At 40.0% G+C, this 20271-nt stretch overlaps 2 protein-coding genes across 2 annotated transcripts in view; one reads left to right on the forward strand and one right to left on the reverse strand.

Annotated features, from left to right (window-relative positions):
• Positions 1–20271, reverse strand: part of nphp3 (nephronophthisis 3) — a 130282-nt gene that overhangs the window by 20374 nt on the left and 89637 nt on the right. The window contains 2 exon segments of the mRNA XM_066724414.1: positions 17460–17558; positions 19769–19876. Of these exon segments, the coding sequence (XP_066580511.1) occupies positions 17460–17558; positions 19769–19876 (207 nt within the window).
• LOC136771793 (atypical chemokine receptor 4) lies at positions 1393–7754 on the forward strand. The gene is made up of 2 exons (XM_066724322.1): positions 1393–1594; positions 4698–7754. The coding sequence occupies exon 2, from the start codon at positions 4711–4713 to the stop codon at positions 5761–5763; it is 1053 nt and encodes a 350-aa protein (XP_066580419.1). The 5' UTR covers positions 1393–1594; positions 4698–4710; the 3' UTR covers positions 5764–7754.

The following is a 20271-nucleotide window of genomic DNA, read 5'->3' on the forward strand; positions in this document are numbered from 1 at the left end:
TAATCATGTCAAATGAATCTAGTTTTCAGTTAATCTATTTCCCATTGTTAAATGTAGGTACTCCAACTGGTACTTTGCCTAGTATTGTTTTGGGTAATGTAATTCTGTACATATGCCTAGAGACTTGCATGCATGCCCAGCTGCAGGGAATTCAGTCTCTACAGTCGTATGCCTCCACTTAAAAAACATCAATTATTGCAGTTACATAAGTGTAAAGTAATGAAAATGATAGCAATACAGATAAGTTAGTCCAGCTGGCGAAACCTGAATGTATGCACAGATCTTGCCCTTACACGCCTTGAGTGGTTCAACAGAAGACGTAAAAAGAAAATAGTTCCACTGTACCGTACGACAAACAGCTCGTCTTCCCTACGAAAGTATTTCAGAGTTTTGCCAACCCGACATTCCAGAACGTTCAACACGCCATCAAGGAAACGGCAAGACATTGCTGCAGCACTACAGCTACTGATTTCAACAGTGTTGGGCAGATGACACATATAGGGGTATGAGTTTTTTTAATAGATAACCGTGAAATATTCATGTACTTTCCAAAATAAGATCAATAACAATAATTAAAAGATATATATATATCATGAGTAATAATAATTCCAACGATTATAAAGAAACCCACTGTGTGCCAGAATGGACCGCAGAGCATGCCCAAACAAGCATTCGTGTGTGCTTAGGAAAGAGTTCTGGCACACACTGGACTTTAAAGTCACACCACAGCCCACTAACAAGGCCGAGTCACACAGTCCGTCATTCTCAGCATAAATTAACATCCATCTTTGTTGAGCATCAGCCACTGGATTCACATACCACACCAACCGTAACCCACATGCATGTCTTTAACCCACACGCATGTCTTTTATTTTTACGTTCCACAACTTTGAATAGTAATTAGATATAAATATATAAATATGGTTATAGCTGAACATATTCCACAATCAACACATTTCATTGATTCCTTTGGTTTAACACATATTGTTTTTTTTTATGGGGGTGAGGAGGGGGGGGCGGATGGTACACTGCAGTGGAGTTGAGATTGATTGGAGTTAAGAAGGGGCAGCTATTGAGGAAGTGAAAAACAAGCAAACAGGACTCCTTCGAAATATCTAAAATATTAAACATGCCTTACTGTAAAACTTTTTTTTTAAATCCTATGATTGCACAGCAACTAGTTCCCTGAGATCATTTTAATTGAAGTGGGGCAGAGAGGAAAGGGAAGGGGCAAGGATTTTGGCTTTCTCCGACCATGCTGATAATTTGCTTGGGCAGGGGGAGCCAGGTTGGCCGAGAGCAGCAGGGCTCTGGCTGTAGCTCATCCTGCCCTCTCAGGAATACACACAACACATTAAACTGGCAGGGCATACAGGAGAGCTGCTATCAGCCAGCCCAGGGAGTTCCACTGTGCTGTAATTCTAAACCCTGTCCCTACCCCTTTGGAAAAGCCTCTGCTCTGATGACACACTATCTTCAGACTCAGGCTGGAAGTGGTGCTCCTGACAGACTCGGCTGAAGAGCTGAGGACTACAGTCGGGGAATATATTAATTCACTGTCACACACACATCGTTCTCAACTCCTGAAGCCAAGGTAAGCTGGGTTTCTCTTCACATGTATAGCTGATTTTGAACACTGTGTATGAGTGTGTGTGCACGCATGTGCGCAGTGAACATGCAGCATACAATCTATGTGTATACATGTAGCATTTTATCACTGTTATTATTGATTTCATAGCAGACAGCCTTACATCACAAGATAGAAATTACTCATAAAATCATTTTACACTAAAGTTTGTCCTCATTGAACTTATTTAAACTTGATCAAGGTACAAAAAAAGGTAGTTGCAGTTATTGATTCATTTTAAGGAACATAATGAATGCACAGAAATGCAACACATGAATCTAAAGTAAAGGTGAAATTAAGAGGATTGAATAACTAAGTGTCTTTTCTTAGAAAGAAAATAAAATAAAAAATACTGGGCTAACAAGGATGTGAATCAGTGTAAAAATAATAATAATAATTATTGGATATTATAGGCTTTCAAAATGTTAATCAGACAAATGCAATATTTTTACTAGTTTTTGTTTCTTTAGTAGTACTTTTGGTGCAATAAGACATTTGAGTTGCAAGAGGGAACTGCACAGTTTAGTCACGTAAACCATGGCTATAATTTTCTAAAGAGGAAACCTAGTAAAACAGGATAGAGTGCGGATAAAACCACAAAGTTATTGATTGTAGAGATTTTGCTTCATTAAAGTGACAAGTTAACTTTCAGCACCATAGAGAGAAAGCAGACCCCAATGCAATGGATTATAACAGATATTCTAGAGGTAACTTAAATAGGAGGTGAGGGGGGATGAGGGTTGTAAAATATCCCTTTGTCATGAGAAGGATTAGAATAGAATTCAAAGAATTAGAATGTACCTGACATAATGTATTAACCCCCCCACATTGATCCTGAATTACACAAATTGTAACTGATAATACATCTAATATCTTCTGTACAATGTATGTACTTTTATGCTTCAGGTCCATTTGTATTGATCCTATGGGTATTCACTGTATTTAAAGCCAACTAGTAGAAATTATATCTGTTGCTTTGGGAGACTGTTTTGCTTCTTTCTCCCATCCACAGTGATGCTGTTTCTTGTTTCAAATTAAACATACAATTGACTTCAATATTTCATATGATCTCACGTTTATTCATTTAGTTTTTATTTCCCAGTGAGTACAGTTTTGATTTAAACAAACAACTTACTCGGAAGGAGTATGGTTTCTGAGAAGAAAAAAAATACATGATTTTCTGGCTTTACCACAACTGCTTGTTAAACAAATCCATATCCTATTGCACTACTGAACATTGTACCACCCGGGGGGGAAACGTACCATGACATCCACAAAAGCTTCTAAGCTTGCCAAGATGAATGTGCAGGCACCGAATTCAGGACAGACAGTCATTGTAATCTCAAGAGATGTCCTTTCTCACTGCTCCTCACCAGCAACAATCCCACAAGTGTCTGTGTTTTAGTGTCTGAGAGATTAGCATGAGTGATTCCTCAAGGTCTCTCCAAGAAAAAAATCAGAAATTGCAGCAGCTTGAGAGCAGCTTCCACGCTGATGAAGTGATGCTTGTGTGACTGTGAACAGCAGCGTAGTTCTTCTGTCAGACTTGGGAAGTACGTCTGTACAAAGTTCAACAAAGCCCAGGCATCCACGATAGGCTCTCTCTTCTGTGGAATCTTCACTGAATAAAAGAGCTACATAACTTCTGCATGGCTGCAAATTTGTATTCATCTACATTACCAATATGAAATAATGAAGTATGAGCCAAAGCTTTAGGAAACTCAATAGCTACTTCAAATCTGGCACTTGCAGCCTCCCCAATCAATTCTAAAGTACACAGCTTTGAAACAATTAAATCAACTTCGACTAGCAGGCAATTTCGTAAGCAAGACCAAACTTTCTCTTTGGACTGGAAAATTATTATTATTTTATGGGATTTAATTTGTAAGTGCGATTGTTCCTACATCTGGGTCTCTGTGTACCTGTTCCTTTGGCCAGGATGTTCCCATTGTTCTCTTGCCTCAAGTTGCTTCAGATGTTGAAACTGGCTACAGCCTTGACACCAACAATACATTTGCTAGGAAAATGTGTGCACTTTAAAAACTTATTTTAAAACGCATAATTGACTGTGGCAGAAACCAACGACTCCACAACTGCATAGTCCTTCTTATTGAGATAAAATATAGCGTTGTTATTATTATTATAAATTTCTTGGCAGATGCCCTTATCCAGGCAACAGTTACTGTTACTGAAATCAAAAGACATCACTGTCATATGTGTGCTCAGTGAACCGATCACATTCCTCAATCTCTCTTGTTCTTGGTTTTGAGAGGCTGTACGTACTTTTACAGTTTTCTATGAACCCCCAGCAGCTTCCCAGATAGTAGGCTAAGAATCGCTGTTCACTGACATACAGATGTGTGCCCTTCCCACTGTATGATGGATCGCAACCCTTGCAAGGCTCCTGCAGCAATCCTCTGCTGTTGCGGAAACACTGATGCCAAGCATTAGAGGAAATGGTTACACTGTCTAGTTACACAGCTTGTAATTACATGAGCCCCCTCTCCCCCATCTGAAGCAAAACACTGTAATTTCGTTGTAAATTCTTAGCCTGGGTTCAATAATTTTTACACATCTGTAAAGAAGAAAAATGCTCAAAATAAACAACACCCAAAAAAATACTAAACGATGGATAAGCTACAACAGCCAACAAATAACAGCAGCCAAGGGGCATACGTTGGACAACAGAAGAGCTTGAACATTTTCCTGCACACAATTTGAACACAACTTTGAGTCTGCACCTAGCTTGGTAACAATGAATACAATTGCAGTATTAAACACATACAAGATGTCTATACAGTCCGCCCCCACAGGTCGCAGGACATACACGTGCTGCCTCTCCCAAGCCATTAGGGAGAGTTGTAAAGTCTTATAACGTGTAATTTGCATGTAAGAAGCTCATGGATTCCAGGTAAGTCATTTTAAATTCAGACAGGGATGTGAAAGAAACTGCAATGTTATTATTATTACTAATCTCCATTTTCATTCTTCTGTCATCCTGCAGAAAATCCTAAAATAGTGACTAAACCAAATTATCCCAATTTCTCTCTGTGGGTCTTGTCATTTCCAGCAATCGGGGTGCAATGGAGATGGAAGACTACGAGTACGACGAAGGTTATGACAGCTACAACTACACCTACAATGTCACCTACGGGGACTATCACACCATCTGCGACAAAGAGGAGGTACGCTCCTTCGGCCGGGTCTTCCTGCCCATCATCTACAGTCTGGCCTTGGTGGTTGGGCTGGCTGGGAACTCGCTGGTGGTGGCCATCTACATCTACTACAAGAAGCTGAAGACGATGACCGACGTGTACATCCTGAACCTGGCCATCGCCGACCTGCTCCTGCTTTTCACCCTGCCCTTTTGGGCGGCCGACGCGGTGGGGGGCTGGGAGCTGGGAGTGGCCTTGTGCAAGCTCACCTCCAGCCTGTATGTCATGAACTTCAGCTGTGGCATGCTGTTCCTGGCCTGCATCAGTGTGGACCGCTACTGGGCTGTGACGACCGGCAGAGTCAAGAAGGACCGCTGCCTCCTCATCTGCCTGCTGGTGTGGACAACAGCCTTTATCCTGGGCATGCCCAAACTGGTGTTTTCCACTGTGAGAGAGATACCCGGGCGGAAGGTGTGCCTGTCTGTCTACCCCTCCCACATGGCCCAGGCAGCCAAGGCCTCACTGAAGATCTTGGAGGTGCTGCTCAGCTTCGCCCTGCCTTTCTTGGTTATGCTCTTCTGCTACTCCAGGGTGGCACAGGTCCTGTCTCGGAGCCCCCAGGTGAAGAAGTGGAAAGCCTTCAAGGTGTTGATGGCCGTGGTGGGCGTTTTCATTGTCACCCAGCTGCCCTACAACATTGTGAAGTTCTGCCGGGCCATGGATGTCATCTACACCCTGGTCACTGACTGCGAAGCCAGCAAGCACATGGACAAGGCCACCCAGGTCACAGAGAGTTTGGCCCTTGCCCATAGCTGCCTCAACCCCATTGTGTACGCCTTCGTTGGAGCCTCCTTCAAGCACCACATCCTCAAGTTCGTCAAGAGCTTCGGCAACCGCCAGAGGCGCAGAAAGGAACCTGACATCGATATCTCGCTCAATTCCCACTCGGTTTCAGAAAACACCAGCAGCTTCACCATATAGACTGAGTTCACCTAAAATGATAGGTTGCGAATTCAACTACAGTTATCTAAGAAAGAGAATACTACCCAAATGGCGAAGGGACTATTCCCGACTCAAAAGACAAGCTTTATAATACCAGCATAGGTCCAACATGCTGACTGTAGAGTTGGAATGGTATAGTGTATCTGTGTTGCGCACACGCTAAAAACAAAACAAAAAAGTTGTGTGAGAATTTCTGAAATGCTTGAGACAATTGTTTGGAAAATGGAGAAGTTATGTAGAGCAAAACAACATAATATTATGATTCTTCTTCACTGAAAAACCTGCTTGGCTATTTGCATATCAGCTTCTGCATTGTTGTTGTAGCTCTTTTATTATTATTAAGATGATGATTACACAAGGTGTGTTTCCTTAAATTTGAACCAATGTGTAGATTGAGCCCTCTTCTCTTTCTGCACCATGAATCACTGTGGAGGAGCCTCACTCTTTCACAATTACCATTGTTCATGCATCAGCAGGACAGAGCATTAGATTTCAATGTATTATGTAGGCAAGGACACACGGGAATCCTGATTGTTCTGGCGAGAGTGAAAAAACAAAACAACAATGTGCAATCTATGTGAAGGCCTTTCTCAACATTTTCTAAGCAATAATCTCAAGGTAATTCACACGGCTACACAGCATATACTCACGGGGCTGGAGGGAGACAGAAACATCAAATAAGTGATGTTTTCAAATACAAAAACATTTTACATTTGTAATGGCTTTGATTCACTCTCTGGTACCAGCCTGTATCACGGCCGTAGAAATTAAACTGCACGTACACAGGCAAATTAACTCTGGCTAGGCTTTCTAGTTCGGCATCACTTGAACTTGATCTTATATGAATGATGATGTATGGTGATGGTGTACGCCAATTTTAAGCAGTTTTGAACAACTATTGGTCGTTAACAAATAACTGATCGCTAAAGACTTCCACCGTCAATCGAGGAGTTTTTTTTTTTTTTAGGACGTTCAACATTTGCCAATAAAAAAGTATGTTGTGCGACGAGAAGGGAGAGTTTGGGTAAGAAGGCAGGTTTTAAAATGACAGTGAGTGAGGATGTGATGTGAAGGGCAAATGCAGTGACAGGGGGCGAGTCACAGCAAAACAAGGTCAATAAGTGACAGTTAAGTATGTATATTTTACAGTACTAGTCTTATGTAAGATTTGGGAAATGACCCATTAAATACTGGGATTGAATGTACAAATGCATATCAGAAGTGGGGATATACCGTGTCCCCAACAGGGTAAAATATAACGCTCGGGGGGGGGATAAAAAAAGCAGAAGGGGGTAAAATCCCCACCATCCCTGGTGGCAAATCACACACAGCATTAGACAATGGGTGTAAAGACTGTGTATATTAGGCAGAATGGTCAGTGGTTCATAAAACATCAACAAACCAACAGTCCCAGTGTCAAAAAAGCAGAATTGTTAGTTCAAACACTCCCACATTCCCACTTGCTAACTGCACATGAAGCTGGACCAAACAGAACTGACCCACCCGAGAAATCACACAATATGACACGGATGATAAATGGCGGCTTTAGTTTTGACTCGAAGGCAAGATTCCTGTTTTCTAATGCAAAATACTTGTGTGTTAAGCTGTGATTGGGCAAACATATATGGAGCGTACATTAGAACACTGATGGGAATTTAAACATTTGTTGGGGGGGGCACTTGGCAAGGGTGAGAAGGCAATACATATATACACTCACCTAAAGGATTATTAGGAACACCTGTTCAATTTCTCATTAATGCAATTATCTAACCAACCAATCACATGGCAGTTGCTTCAATGCATTTAGGGGTGTGGTCCTGGTCAAGACAATCTCCTGAACTCCAAACTGAATGTCTGAATGGGAAAGAAAGGTGATTTAAGCAATTTTGAGCGTGGCATGGTTGTTGGTGCCAGACGGGCCGGTCTGAGTATTTCACAATCTGCTCAGTTACTGGGATTTTCACGCACAACCATTTCTAGGGTTTACAAAGAATGGTGTGAAAAGGGAAAAACATCCAGTATGCGGCAGTCCTGTGGGCGAAAATGCCTTGTTGATGCTAGAGGTCAGAGGAGAATGGGCCGACTGATTCAAGCTGATAGAAGAGCAACTTTGACTGAAATAACCACTCGTTACAACCGAGGTATGCAGCAAAGCATTTGTGAAGCCACAACACGTACAACCTTGAGGCGGATGGGCTACAACAGCAGAAGACCCCACCGGGTACCACTCATCTCCACTACAAATAGGAAAAAGAGGCTACAATTTGCACAAGCTCACCAAAATTGGACAGTTGAAGACTGGAAAAATGTTGCCTGGTCTGATGAGTCTCGATTTCTGTTGAGACATTCAGATGGTAGAGTCAGAATTTGGCGTAAAATAGAATGAGAACATGGATCCATCATGCCTTGTTACCACTGTGCAGGCTGGTGGTGGTGGTGTAATGGTGTGGGGGATGTTTTCTTGGCACACTTTAGGCCCCTTAGTGCCAATTGGGCATCGTTTAAATGCCACGGACTACCTGAGCATTGTTTCTGACCATGTCCATCCCTTTATGACCACCATGTACCCATCCTCTGATGGCTACTTCCAGCAGGATAATGCACCATGTCACAAAGGTCGAATCATTTCAAATTGGTTTCTTGAACATGACAATGAGTTCACTGTACTAAACTGGCCCCCACAGTCACCAGATCCCAACCCAATAGAGCATCTTTGGGATGTGGTGGAACGGGAGCTTCGTGCCCTGGATGTGCATCCCACAAATCTCCATCAACTGCAAGATGCTATCCGATCAATATGGGCCAACATTTCTAAAGAATGCTTTCAGCACCTTGTTGAATCAATGCCACGTAGAATTAAGGCAGTTCTGAAGGCGAAAGGGGGTCAAACACAGTATTAGTATGGTGTTCCTAATAATCCTTTAGGTGAGTGTATATGGGCTTTCGTATTATTTACACTGCACACGCCAGTGTAGGCAAACATGCACGAAAACAGGTAATAGCCATGAAATATGCAGAATGCGGCTTTCGCCTATGCCTTGTAGAGGCAAAGAGGGGGCTCTTATTTTTAACCTTGACGTCAGTTCAGTTACTGAACAAGAGCTTAAAGCAATGTAGTTTAAGCAATATAGGCCTCACCTGAGGTACGGTGACATGGGAAAACTTAAACCCATTTTATTCCTTATCTTTGCTATTTCGATTTTCAATTATTATACGACTGCACTTGGCTGCAGAATGGAGATTAAATAAAAGATGCAATGAAAACTGTCATGAGGTGTGTTATTTCACTTTCCCAGTGCCCTGTGGGTCACAATGTAAGTTGAAGAAAGGAGCCGGTTCTTGGTTGGAATTGCTTCATTTAGAGCAGTTTAAAAAAATCCCTGTGAAAGCACAGTATATGAATGGAAAGTAGTATTACAATTTCTGAATGTACATGTTCTTGGTTGACGTTTTTGAAAGCCAATGTTTCTAGGGAAAATATTTTGGTCCCTTCATTATGGAAACATTTCAAAGCCAGTCTTTTAGATCTGTCTCAAGTTTAAATTACCCTTAAATCCTCTCAATGCAACTTTTGCCAATTTCTTCACACTCCAAGGTACAGCTTGCTACAAATATGGAAAATGAAAAAATCAGGATAAATAAAATTACCAAAAAAACCACACAAAAAAAGTTCAATTTTTAAAACTCCTGGGGGGACAAATGACAAGTGAGCACAATGTGTAACAGTCTCCTTTGTTATGTTCCAGCTTAGATAGAGAATGCTACTCCCAGATGTATGAACAGAGATGGGTCCAGAAAGTGGCAAAATCTAAACACAGTATAATCTATCTATCATCGACCTTAAATTGAAGGTAGGGCCCCTGGGATTTGCATAACCAAAACACAATTTAAAAAGTCATGCAAAACACAGGATACAAAGCATACAAAAAGAAGGAAGTGGCCATTTGATTCCTACTAGCTAATCCATTCTAGAATTCCTTCCAGAAAGTTTTCTGAAGCACTGCCGGGTGTCAGTAACTCCATGGGCAGCTTGGTTCAGACGCCCACAACTCTTTGCATACGGGAATGTCTCCTATAATCTGTCCTGATCACACATACTCTACATTTCTTAGTCCTCTCTTTGCCCAGTGTTACTGTTGAGCCCCACTCCCCACAGAGTGTCACATCTTAGTCCAAAAAGATTGTTTCTCTTTGCCTTACTCACAAAGGAACAAACATGGCTCAGGAGCTGTGAAGATACACAGAGAATACATGTACATATCATATTATCATATTAATAACAACACAAAGCTCTACACAAACCGTACTTAGTGGGAAACACCTACTAAATTAATAACCATCACAAACATTTAAATATGACATCGCCATCAACAGCACTGGTTTCAAAAAGAGCGCAAACCAAATGTAATAAAGTTTTCTAGTTTTCTATGGCTCTATTTAAGTTGTTTAGGTCAATTCAATTCAATTCAAGCACCAAAGCAGACTCTTATACTTGGAATAATGGGATGAGCTATACTCTGTCCACTTGGGTGGTCCAAGGTTGACATCATTACGAAATAAGCTCTAGAAACAGACCTCAACAGGACCATCATCTTAAAAAGACATTGCTGAAAAAAAAGAATGCTTCTGCTAAAGACTTTACATCAGCTTGTGTGCCTCACAACAGCCGAATGTTTCCCTCACACCTGAGACTAACGTTTACAAATACAGTACTTACGCTAGGTGGTAAAGAAGTTTCTCACGTACAACCTGGGGCAAAGTATATTTTCTGAAGTAATTTAAATCAAAACACAGGTGAACATTAACTCACAGAAGTTGGAGTTTGATCAACACTTCTAATTACTGGAAGTTAAACCATGTATGTGTAGAAAATACTAGAGATGCAAGATAAATGAGTGCTGGCATGAATTGCAAGGACTGCGAAGGTCTGAAGAGTCACTAGGGAACTAGCTCAAGTGGAATGAGTACTGATGCAGTTGTGGGGTCATGTAGCCATTTTCTGGAAACCACTGACAGCCATTATGATGTTGATGTTTAAGCCTAATTAGTCACAGTCTCTTTAAAGCAGATGAGAGGTTTACTGTAACTAAATGGGTCCTGTATTAAGAAGGGTTGGGGGAGCGGGGCAGCTTTGTATTAGAGGATAACCAGGGAGAGAAAAACAGAAGAAAAGTAATCTCCAGGGATCTCCCTTGAAACAACCAGTCTGTACTACTGAGAGGAAAAAACAAAACAAAACATAAAACAGAATTGAAGACTACATATATACATATATATATATATATATATATATATATATATATATATATATATATATATATATAGTAAAGGGCAGGGCTATGGATTTGGTTATAGAAGGATTGCACCTCGGGGTCAGGTATCACAGTCTCTCTCCTCTCAGCCGTGTGAGACGAAGGATTGGTAGGCCAGGGAGGCTCAGTGGAGCTGCAGTGCTGGTGCAGAGCGGAGCACACCCTTGGCAGGGCTGCCTTGAATCACTGCCTGCTGACAGCAACACTGCAGTTGTGTTGCGCTCTTAGCTGGGATCCCTGCCTGGAAACAAATCGCCTTAGTGTTCCAATCAGAGTGCAGGCCATGGTGGAAAAGGCCCAAGGAAACAAACTCTGAGCGATTTGTAACAATGCTCAAAACCCAGCAGCAGGAAGCCAAAGGGAGCTCAATAAATACATATATTTATATATCAATGTATTGATCTCCCTATGCATTCCTGCTGGGACAGTGTTATCTGCAGTCAGGCACATATACAATACAGGACATACACTAAATGGCTAAAAGATGTGGACACCCCTTATAATTAGTGGATTCGGCAATTTCAGTAACATCCATTGCTGACAGGTGTTTACAATCAAGCACACAGTCATGCAATCTCCATAGACAAACATTGGCAGTAGAATGGGCCATACTGAAGAGCTCAGTGACTTTCAACATGGCACCGTCATAGGATATCACCTTTCCAACAAGACAGTTTGTCACATTTTTGCCTTGCTAGAGCTGCCTATGACACTTGCAGCAAAACAAAACAACAAGGCTCCAGTGGGTTTGGAAGGGTGACAAAACTGTGTTTTTATTTGCAAGTAGAATCACTAACAAAGTATTCGTTGATTTCTGCCAAGTCATTACCAGCATCGAAACATTCCTGGGAGGGGAGGGTGGAAAATAAGTTTGGGTAGAGCTAGGTCCTCAGAGAAAAAACATAGAAGTGCAATTGAAATGCTGATTCAGTGTAATTATATCTCATTCCACTAATGGACCTCTGGACACTACACGATTAAATCAGCTGGCAGTCTGGGTGCAAGTCAAATCTACTCTCTATTGTCACTCAATTATCTGGAGAGGAGAACATAAAGTATACACACATACATATTATATATGCATACACACAAAATATGTTTATATATAATTTTGTAATCTACAAATGAGGTGTAAATACAGTACAGTATCCTACAATCATTGAATGTAGGCCAGCAGGCATACAAATGAAGACAGCGTATTGTGCGCTCATACACTAATGTGAATGGACTCTACGCTTTGCAGTGACCATTAAATGTACCTGTAAAATTAGGGCAGTTTTTTTATACATACATACGTCTGCCAACATAAAAATTCACTTTTGCCAACAGTGCAGTATACAATAACACGGGTGTATACTTTTCACTTCCTCAGTGTAATGGATACCGGAGGTCATTCTACAGTACATGAGTGTGCATGGCCACAGCTGGCCCCAAAGTGGTCAGCTTGGGTGGAAAGTACAAACAGAAGCAAAAGGAATGCACTGCTTATTCGCATGGGATCTGCTTTTCCGTATACACTGTACACTTCCCATATAGATTATTTGTATTTTTACTTTTTGTTTTAAATAACCATTATATTGTTATTTTATTCTGTGAAGTACTATGTGGCAACCTTCTGAAGGGCACTATAACAAATACAACCTGATTGATTGATTGATATAGAGAGAGAAAGAGAGGTAGAGGTAGTTTCAGGAAGAGGAGAGTGAGCTGCCTCCCGAGAGTGACATCACACAGACTCCTCGAACAAAAACTGAATTAGACCAATTCAGACACCTGCCACTTTAAAATGATGAAAAATCTGAGCTCCCAGAGCACCAGAACAGCACATATCTAATAACAGTAATGAAATAAAGTGGAAATATTGTTAAAAAAAACATGAAATCCTGCCCAGTGGACCTTAATCACAAATGCTTCTTGCTGTGCAGTGGCCTTCAATTTGAACATTCAATCAGGGTGCATGGTTTGAGTCTCCTTTCACTTATTTACATTTATTTCTTTACTTATTTTGCACATTTGGGAATACACTCACTTATCAAAACCTTCTGAATTACGAACATCTTTCTACTTTACTATCTGTCTTGTCAACTCTCTTTTGCTATCAATGTACAACGAGCTTAGATTCCCCTTGACCATCGCATCAACCTCCGTGGCAGGGAAGTGCTGATTGTAGATTTCCTCTGGTGAATTTCTAAGGAAATGCGTGGCCGCAGCCTCCCAAAGTACGAATGGAAGGTCACATTTGTGGTTGCAGTGCAACACTATTCCTTGTTAGTGTTAAAAAAAAAAAAAAAAAACTGTGCTCAGGAATTCTTGGACAATGACTTTCCCTTCCATAATATTTCTGCCTGACCTTGACGCGATATGTTTCTGAAAAAAACTGTGTGGTGGGTGAGCCGTGTCGTGCAAGGCATGGCATACAATTCAGTTTCAGAATAAATCAGTCATATCAGAATACAGGATTAGGCCTATTTTCTCAAGGGCTGATACCATCTGATTTCCGGTTAGACATAGCATTTCTGAACTTCCCTCATGAATGAACTCTGCGAGCCCTTACTAAGGAGTGACTGAATGATTGATGATCTTGTGTAGGTGTTCGGACATTACAAGACACACAAAGCTCATCTAATTTGAATGTTTGGCCACTTTTCATTACTTGGCAAACATACATTACCTTCAATTATGTGCAATCCTTTTGCACGCACTTTCTTTCTACTCTATGCTCAGAATGCACCGACAGCACAGAGAAGAATGAAGTCACTATTCAATTGCAGTTTTACGTAATTATTACAATATCATCTACATGTTTACACAAGATAAATATACTAAAAGGGAAAACACACACAAAAAACAAGACAAATAACCATAAAGTAATGAGTCACCACTGGAATTATACACTTCTGTAGGAAACTTATAGTACACAAAATCCCAAATAGCTCTAGTAAGAATGTCTCAAACATAAAAGGCTTTAAACCACAGCTGGGCAGCTTAACTGGAAATATGAACTCAGTTTTCTTGTTGTTCTTGGTGTTCTTATAACACGCAAACACACACACACAAAGGCAGTGACTTCACTGCCTATGTCTGCAAACAACACGACCACAATCACACTGACCACACAAATTCAGCAAGCACTCAAAAAACACAGCAAGAGACACTGAAAGTAGGCAGCCAGTGTCCACAATATGTTTTTTGTCTAGTTATTCAGTCGGCCCTCTGTGCTGGAAAAGATTGTCAGGTCCAGATTGCACCTGTAACACCTCAGCCCTCCCCTTCTTGAACACATGCCCCTCACCCTTTAACACACTTTCAAACTCGACCTTACGGGCTGCCCGCACACAAACACACACACGCAAAACCACTGAAAGTTCTTATCATTATTGTTTCCAAGGCAATGGACCTTGAGACACAGGTGTAATTCCAAAATAAATCTTGTATCTAGTTATTTTTTAGCATATTTCCCGTCATGTTGCCGATGACTGCGCCCGGGCTGCAGCCTCACTTATCTTATCATTTACGTGTTGTCATTGCATCCCTCGTTCAGAAGTTAATGATAAATGCCTTTGCTTACTTCAGCAGGTCCACAAATAACTTCATGTGATTTGATAGTTTTCCAAATCTTTGCCACCTGGAGAGTAGATTTACAAAGGTACACAGTGCACCAGTCACTGCAGGGGGCTATCCTGATAGCATTGAAAGTGTCATAGGATGTGACCTCATGACCTCTAGCGACTATAGGGAAATGTACACGCGTAATCATTATTATTATTTTATTTTTATTTTTATAGTAGATGATGAATTTGAATGTACATATGTATTCTAACTTAATTATTGTTGCAACTGCACATCAGAAATTAGGAAAAAAAGAAAAATCTCACAGGATATGTCATCATTACCCTGTGATGACATGTAGAGATTCTGGTTTACTACTGATTTAGGACTATTGTGGCATATATGCTTTGAACCCGTACACTAGTGGTAGCCTAGCAATGTCTTAGTATACACACCGGCACTTTCTTGTCAAGTTACCTGTAAGTTAGATTTCATGAAGGACAGGAATACATTTGGAATCTATACTATTTGGATATAAAAATCCCAGAACACAGACCACTAAATGAAAACGCACAAAAAAATGAAGCCACATGCATTTACAGGATAATGACAAACAGACCATTTCAAAACTTTAACCTAATTACCAATCACAATTGAAAGCATAGTACTTGGTGTGGTTACATTTTGGAGAAAATACCCTTTTCCATTGAGGTACCAGAATAAATATTTCAGACAGAGAACACCTGAAAATATCTGAAAATATTTAGACAACTTAAAACCACTATGAAGCAGTGGAATTCACAGGTGTGTGAAAGATTACATTTGTTACAAGCCTAAAAATGTCTCTAATTTAATAAAATCCATCCACATTAACAACAACAACTACAACAAATACATATATATGTTTTTCCGCATGGTTTGGGAATCGGCAGGCTGCCAAGGCTATTTCTATGCTTCTAAGCCAGCTTAATCAAAACAAAAAGCAAGGACCAGCAAAGTTTATCAACAAATAATATAGCATAAATCTTCACTTCAAATGGAAAGCTGGTCACCACATTAATTGCTCAACAGTGCAGCTTTTAACCTTAAGAGAATGTCCCTCAAACAAACAAACCAGCCTATTTGTTTGCTGTTCAAACATACTTTGAGCAGAGAGTACAAATGTGTTTAAGAAGTTTTAAACAGTCAAGTATGGAATGTTTTGTCATGATAATTAATACGTTTAGTAAGAAAACCTATTGCTTTAATCAGACAGGAAACAAATAACAGGTCACAGATAATTAACCTTCATAGCATCTCTAAGAATAAAACGCTTTTTGTTTGTATTTTTTGTCATTATTATTCTTTTTTTTAATTGAATAGTTTATTGCAATCAAAAAATGTGTTACCTCAGGCGATACGTGAACACAGGTTATTTAAATGATGGGAAAACAATTGAGTTAGAGATCAAAGCTGATCTGGATGGGCAGGTATAGATGCAGGAGGGTTAGGGCCTGTCATCTTCTCTATACAGTCAGCGTAATTTTTGAAGCGGGGCAAAATAAGATGCCTGTTGTGAAGGATTTTCTAAAACCTCAGCAAAGTCACTTAAACTTAATTAAAAGGTTTTGAATAAAATGTAATGTGTGTCCACCTTTGCACCTTACAAATATAGCTGAAGCCATTGGGTGACATGAACCAGACTTTACAAACTACACACTCAGATCCTTTGACAAATCAAATCAACTCTTACAAACTCTATGGGGCGATAGAGGGGTATGCACAATACAAATTGCTATCACGCAAAAATGTGCATTTTAAAAAACCCAATTTGCATGTCGCAATCCATTCTGCGCCATTCATCAATTAATTGTATGCATGGCGTAATATGTTGGGAGTGGCTGAAATTATGCGTGATTCCTGCTATATTCGTAGGTATGCGCCACACAAAAAACAGGTTTGCGACATGCAAAAAACGTGTTGGAAAGGGTGGCGTTAACTCCACGCACAGCACCATTTCAGCGAACAGCTCCAATCCAGCCAACAGCACAGTCCAGTGGACAGCGACATTCCAACGCACGACACCATTCAACACACTGTCAACAATGGGAAGTGTGGACCTGTCTCTGTTTTTAAATATGGTTGTATGTGTGCTGCACCAGAACAAGATCATATGTAAGAAATCAATAACAATAAATTGTTATTAATATTAATAATAATAGTAATAATAATAAAAGTAATAGGACATGTGGTCCGATCCAACAGACGAGCTACAGTAGCTCAAATTGCTGAAAAAGTTAATGCTGGTTCTGATAGAAAGGTGTCAGAAAACACAGTGCATCACAGTTTGTTGCGAATTGGGCTGTGTAGCCGCAGACCAGTCAGTGTGGAGGTCTAGTGGAGTCCATGCCTCGACGGGTCAGGGCTGTTATGGCGGCAAAAGGGGGACCTACACAATATTAGGCAGGTGGTCATAGTGTTATGGCTGATCGGTGTGTATATATATATATATATATATATATATATATATATATATATATATATATATACAAATAACAGAACAATTAAAACGTCACAAACGAGTGAAATCGAATTTGAATTGTGTGAATTCGACTGAATATAAACATTTTTTAGCAATATTTGCAGGGTGCGTTCATCCAAACAGCGCACTGTGGAGTGTACAGGTTTGCGAGGCACAGGAAAAAAAAATCTAAATTCCAATGTTGCACAAAGATTTGCACCATGTTAAAATCTCTCTCTTTCTTGGGGGAAATTGTTTTTTTTTGCGAGGCACACATTTTGCGAGGAAATTGCATGAAGTTTGATGGGACTTACCGGAGCTCCACCACTTCTTGCCATTAATGACATAGGTGTCGCCCTCTCTGTGAAGGCTGGTCTCCATGTTGGTTGCATCGCTGGAGGCCACATTGGGTTCTGCAAACAGCAGGTTGAGAAATCCAATTACAAACCACAAACCAGAAATGCTCCTTTGGAAAGACTGTAGTTCATTGCCTTTGAATGGTCATTGAAGGGTACAGTAACATTCAGTTTCTCTCTGTGATGCAGAAATATTTTCAAAAGATCATACCATGAAAACTATTAGCGAAAGAGACATTCCACAGCAGACTGCGATTGAAACGATGCCAATGCCAACAACGCCGATGGACACAGTATTGCAGGATTTATATGTGCAAACCATGTAAATTTATAATTATTATATTTATAATTCACAACCATTTCTTTTTTGTGCTTTTAAGAGAACACCACAACATAGTCTGTTTTTATGGAAGAACTTGTATGGCATACAAAAAAATATATAGTTTTTATCGAAACGTTATGCAAAACTAAGGCAAAAACCAATTACAAAGCTTAAATATTCAAATGTTTTAGTGATTACACTGGCAGTATGCAGTGCAATGCAGTATCTAGAGGACTGACATATGTCATTTCATCACTGGATGGTGCTTAACCAGTAAAAGACTATTTTTATGGTTTTGGTAAAGCATAGCAGCACTAGCAAAATTGCCTTCCATGCAAGGGGAGTAGAGTTTCTAATGCAGTGGATCCCAACAGTCAGGGTCGTTGTTTCATATGTTTTTTCTCCTGTTATTTATTAATGTGCCATATATATATATATATATATATATATTTTTTTTTAAATATATTTCTTTTTGATGAAAAGTATTGGGACTTACAGAAACAAAAATCAATAACAGTATTTCACTCAGTTTTCATGTTGTATTGTGTGTAAGGAGTAAGTGGGGGTTAAATGTCATAAACGTGCCCACTCACATTTTTTTTTCTTGTTTTTCTTTGTGTATTTTTTTATCTTTTTTGATAAATTGTGCCATGCTGGGAAGAGGAGAAGGACCTGTCTGAAATACAACACGCTGAAAGAAATGATTTTGGCAATTTAGACTGCTCCATTAAATAATAAACTAAACTAAACAGGCTCCTGAGAGCAGTTAAGAGAACCTTGACAGATAAGGGGATGTGAGCAACATGCCCACAGGCAATTAAAAACCATCTGTATTGTTTAGTCAGGGAGTATTACTCCCTTCATTTCCCCTTTAGAATAAAAAAAGAACATGACAATCTGCTTCTTTTGAGAATAAACAGAAGCATTTTGATTTATTTCTGACAGTCTCTGTATATCTTTTCCCCTCTCACAAAGCAATCCTTTGGATGACTTTTTCAGTATGTAATGCCATTAATTTTGCTTCAAATGCCTCAAAGGAAATTACGACTACCAAAAAAGTTACAGGAACTACTAACACAGGCTTTCAAAATCTGTTAAATTCATGTCCAATTTTATGTTTACTTGGCTGCTGCTCAAACATGCCTTTCCAAAGCCTCCCATCCAGAATAAACACCTGCAAATGTTTTTCGAAGGCATCTCTTGTGCAATCAGCATCCCTAGAGTGAAGAGTGCGCCTCAGGCCAAAAGTAAAGCAACTGGTGTCAGAAGAGGTGGAGAATACAAATATCATGATCACAAAATTTGTGTAACACATACAAATGGAAAACAAGCTAAATAAATGTCTGAATGTACTGTAATGTCACTGTAATGTACTGTACTGTACTCAACTATCTGATTTTCAACCACGTTTGGAATCAATCCCTCACAGGTTTATGGGTTTTCTGTATTGGGTTTCAAAACCCCATGTTAAGAAGCTAATGGGCTCTCAGGTATTGCAATTCCATACTTAATACATACGCACGCATGCATTCATTTACTCTTCCTTTAGCAAATTTGGAGCCTTGATGATTTACTTCAGGTATGAAGTTGAGCTTAAAATGATATGTTGCCAGAAAAGTTCTTGAGAAATCTATAGTGTACACTAATGTCCACAATTCAGACCACTGTTAAATGAGAGTTTAACGATTTCAAAGCTCCTGGTTCCTAGGACAACAGGGGCAATATGGAGGGGCAAGTAGAAGAAGAAGAAAAATAATAATTTAAAATAAAGTTTGAAGAAAAAACTAAAGTAATAATACCAATCACGGTGACCTTCAAAGAGACCTGTGACCTTTGGCTTGAGCCTTTCATTGGTGGCAGATATTGAGCCCCGCCCTTTTCCAGCACATTTCCCACATTGAGCAGGTGTGCATCTCCTGCAGGTGTAACTGAGAAGAGTTCTGACCTGTCATGCAGAAGCAGGAGGTGATCTCTCCCTGGAGAAGAGGCTCCAGCCATTGTCTTTTCTGTTCCTCTGTGCCATACTTGTGTAGCACCTCCATGTTCCCTGTGTCTGGGAGAAACCAGCAGTGGGAACCGATTTAGTGCAGCTACGTATGAGCTATACCAATAACATCAATGTCATCATCAAAAACATCCAAAACATTTAAACACATTTACAACTCACACTCTCTCACACTTTTTTACTATGGTTATAGTACAATAATTTTACTGTGGTTCCCTACATTTTTAACATACCTTCAAATGTGCATTACTACACCCTACCATGAATCAACCAGTTTACCATTGTGCCAAATATTTATCATGGTGTATCTTGGCTTTCCACTCGTGCGCTGCAGTAAAGCACAATGAAGGCAGGCTGAACCCATACGAAACCAGTGCAAAATCAGGGCTCAACAGCATGCTTGGGAAACACTGAATAAGTTATTGACTGTGCATAGCTAGATT

This window comes from Amia ocellicauda, chromosome 2, assembly GCF_036373705.1.
Source record: "Amia ocellicauda isolate fAmiCal2 chromosome 2, fAmiCal2.hap1, whole genome shotgun sequence".
Lineage (NCBI taxonomy): Eukaryota > Metazoa > Chordata > Actinopteri > Amiiformes > Amiidae > Amia > Amia ocellicauda.

What these genes read in the sequence shown, in the direction of transcription:
- LOC136771793 (XM_066724322.1), top strand. Translation starts at nt 4,711, where the DNA reads ATGGAGATGGAAGACTACGAGTACGACGAAGGTTATGACAGCTACAAC.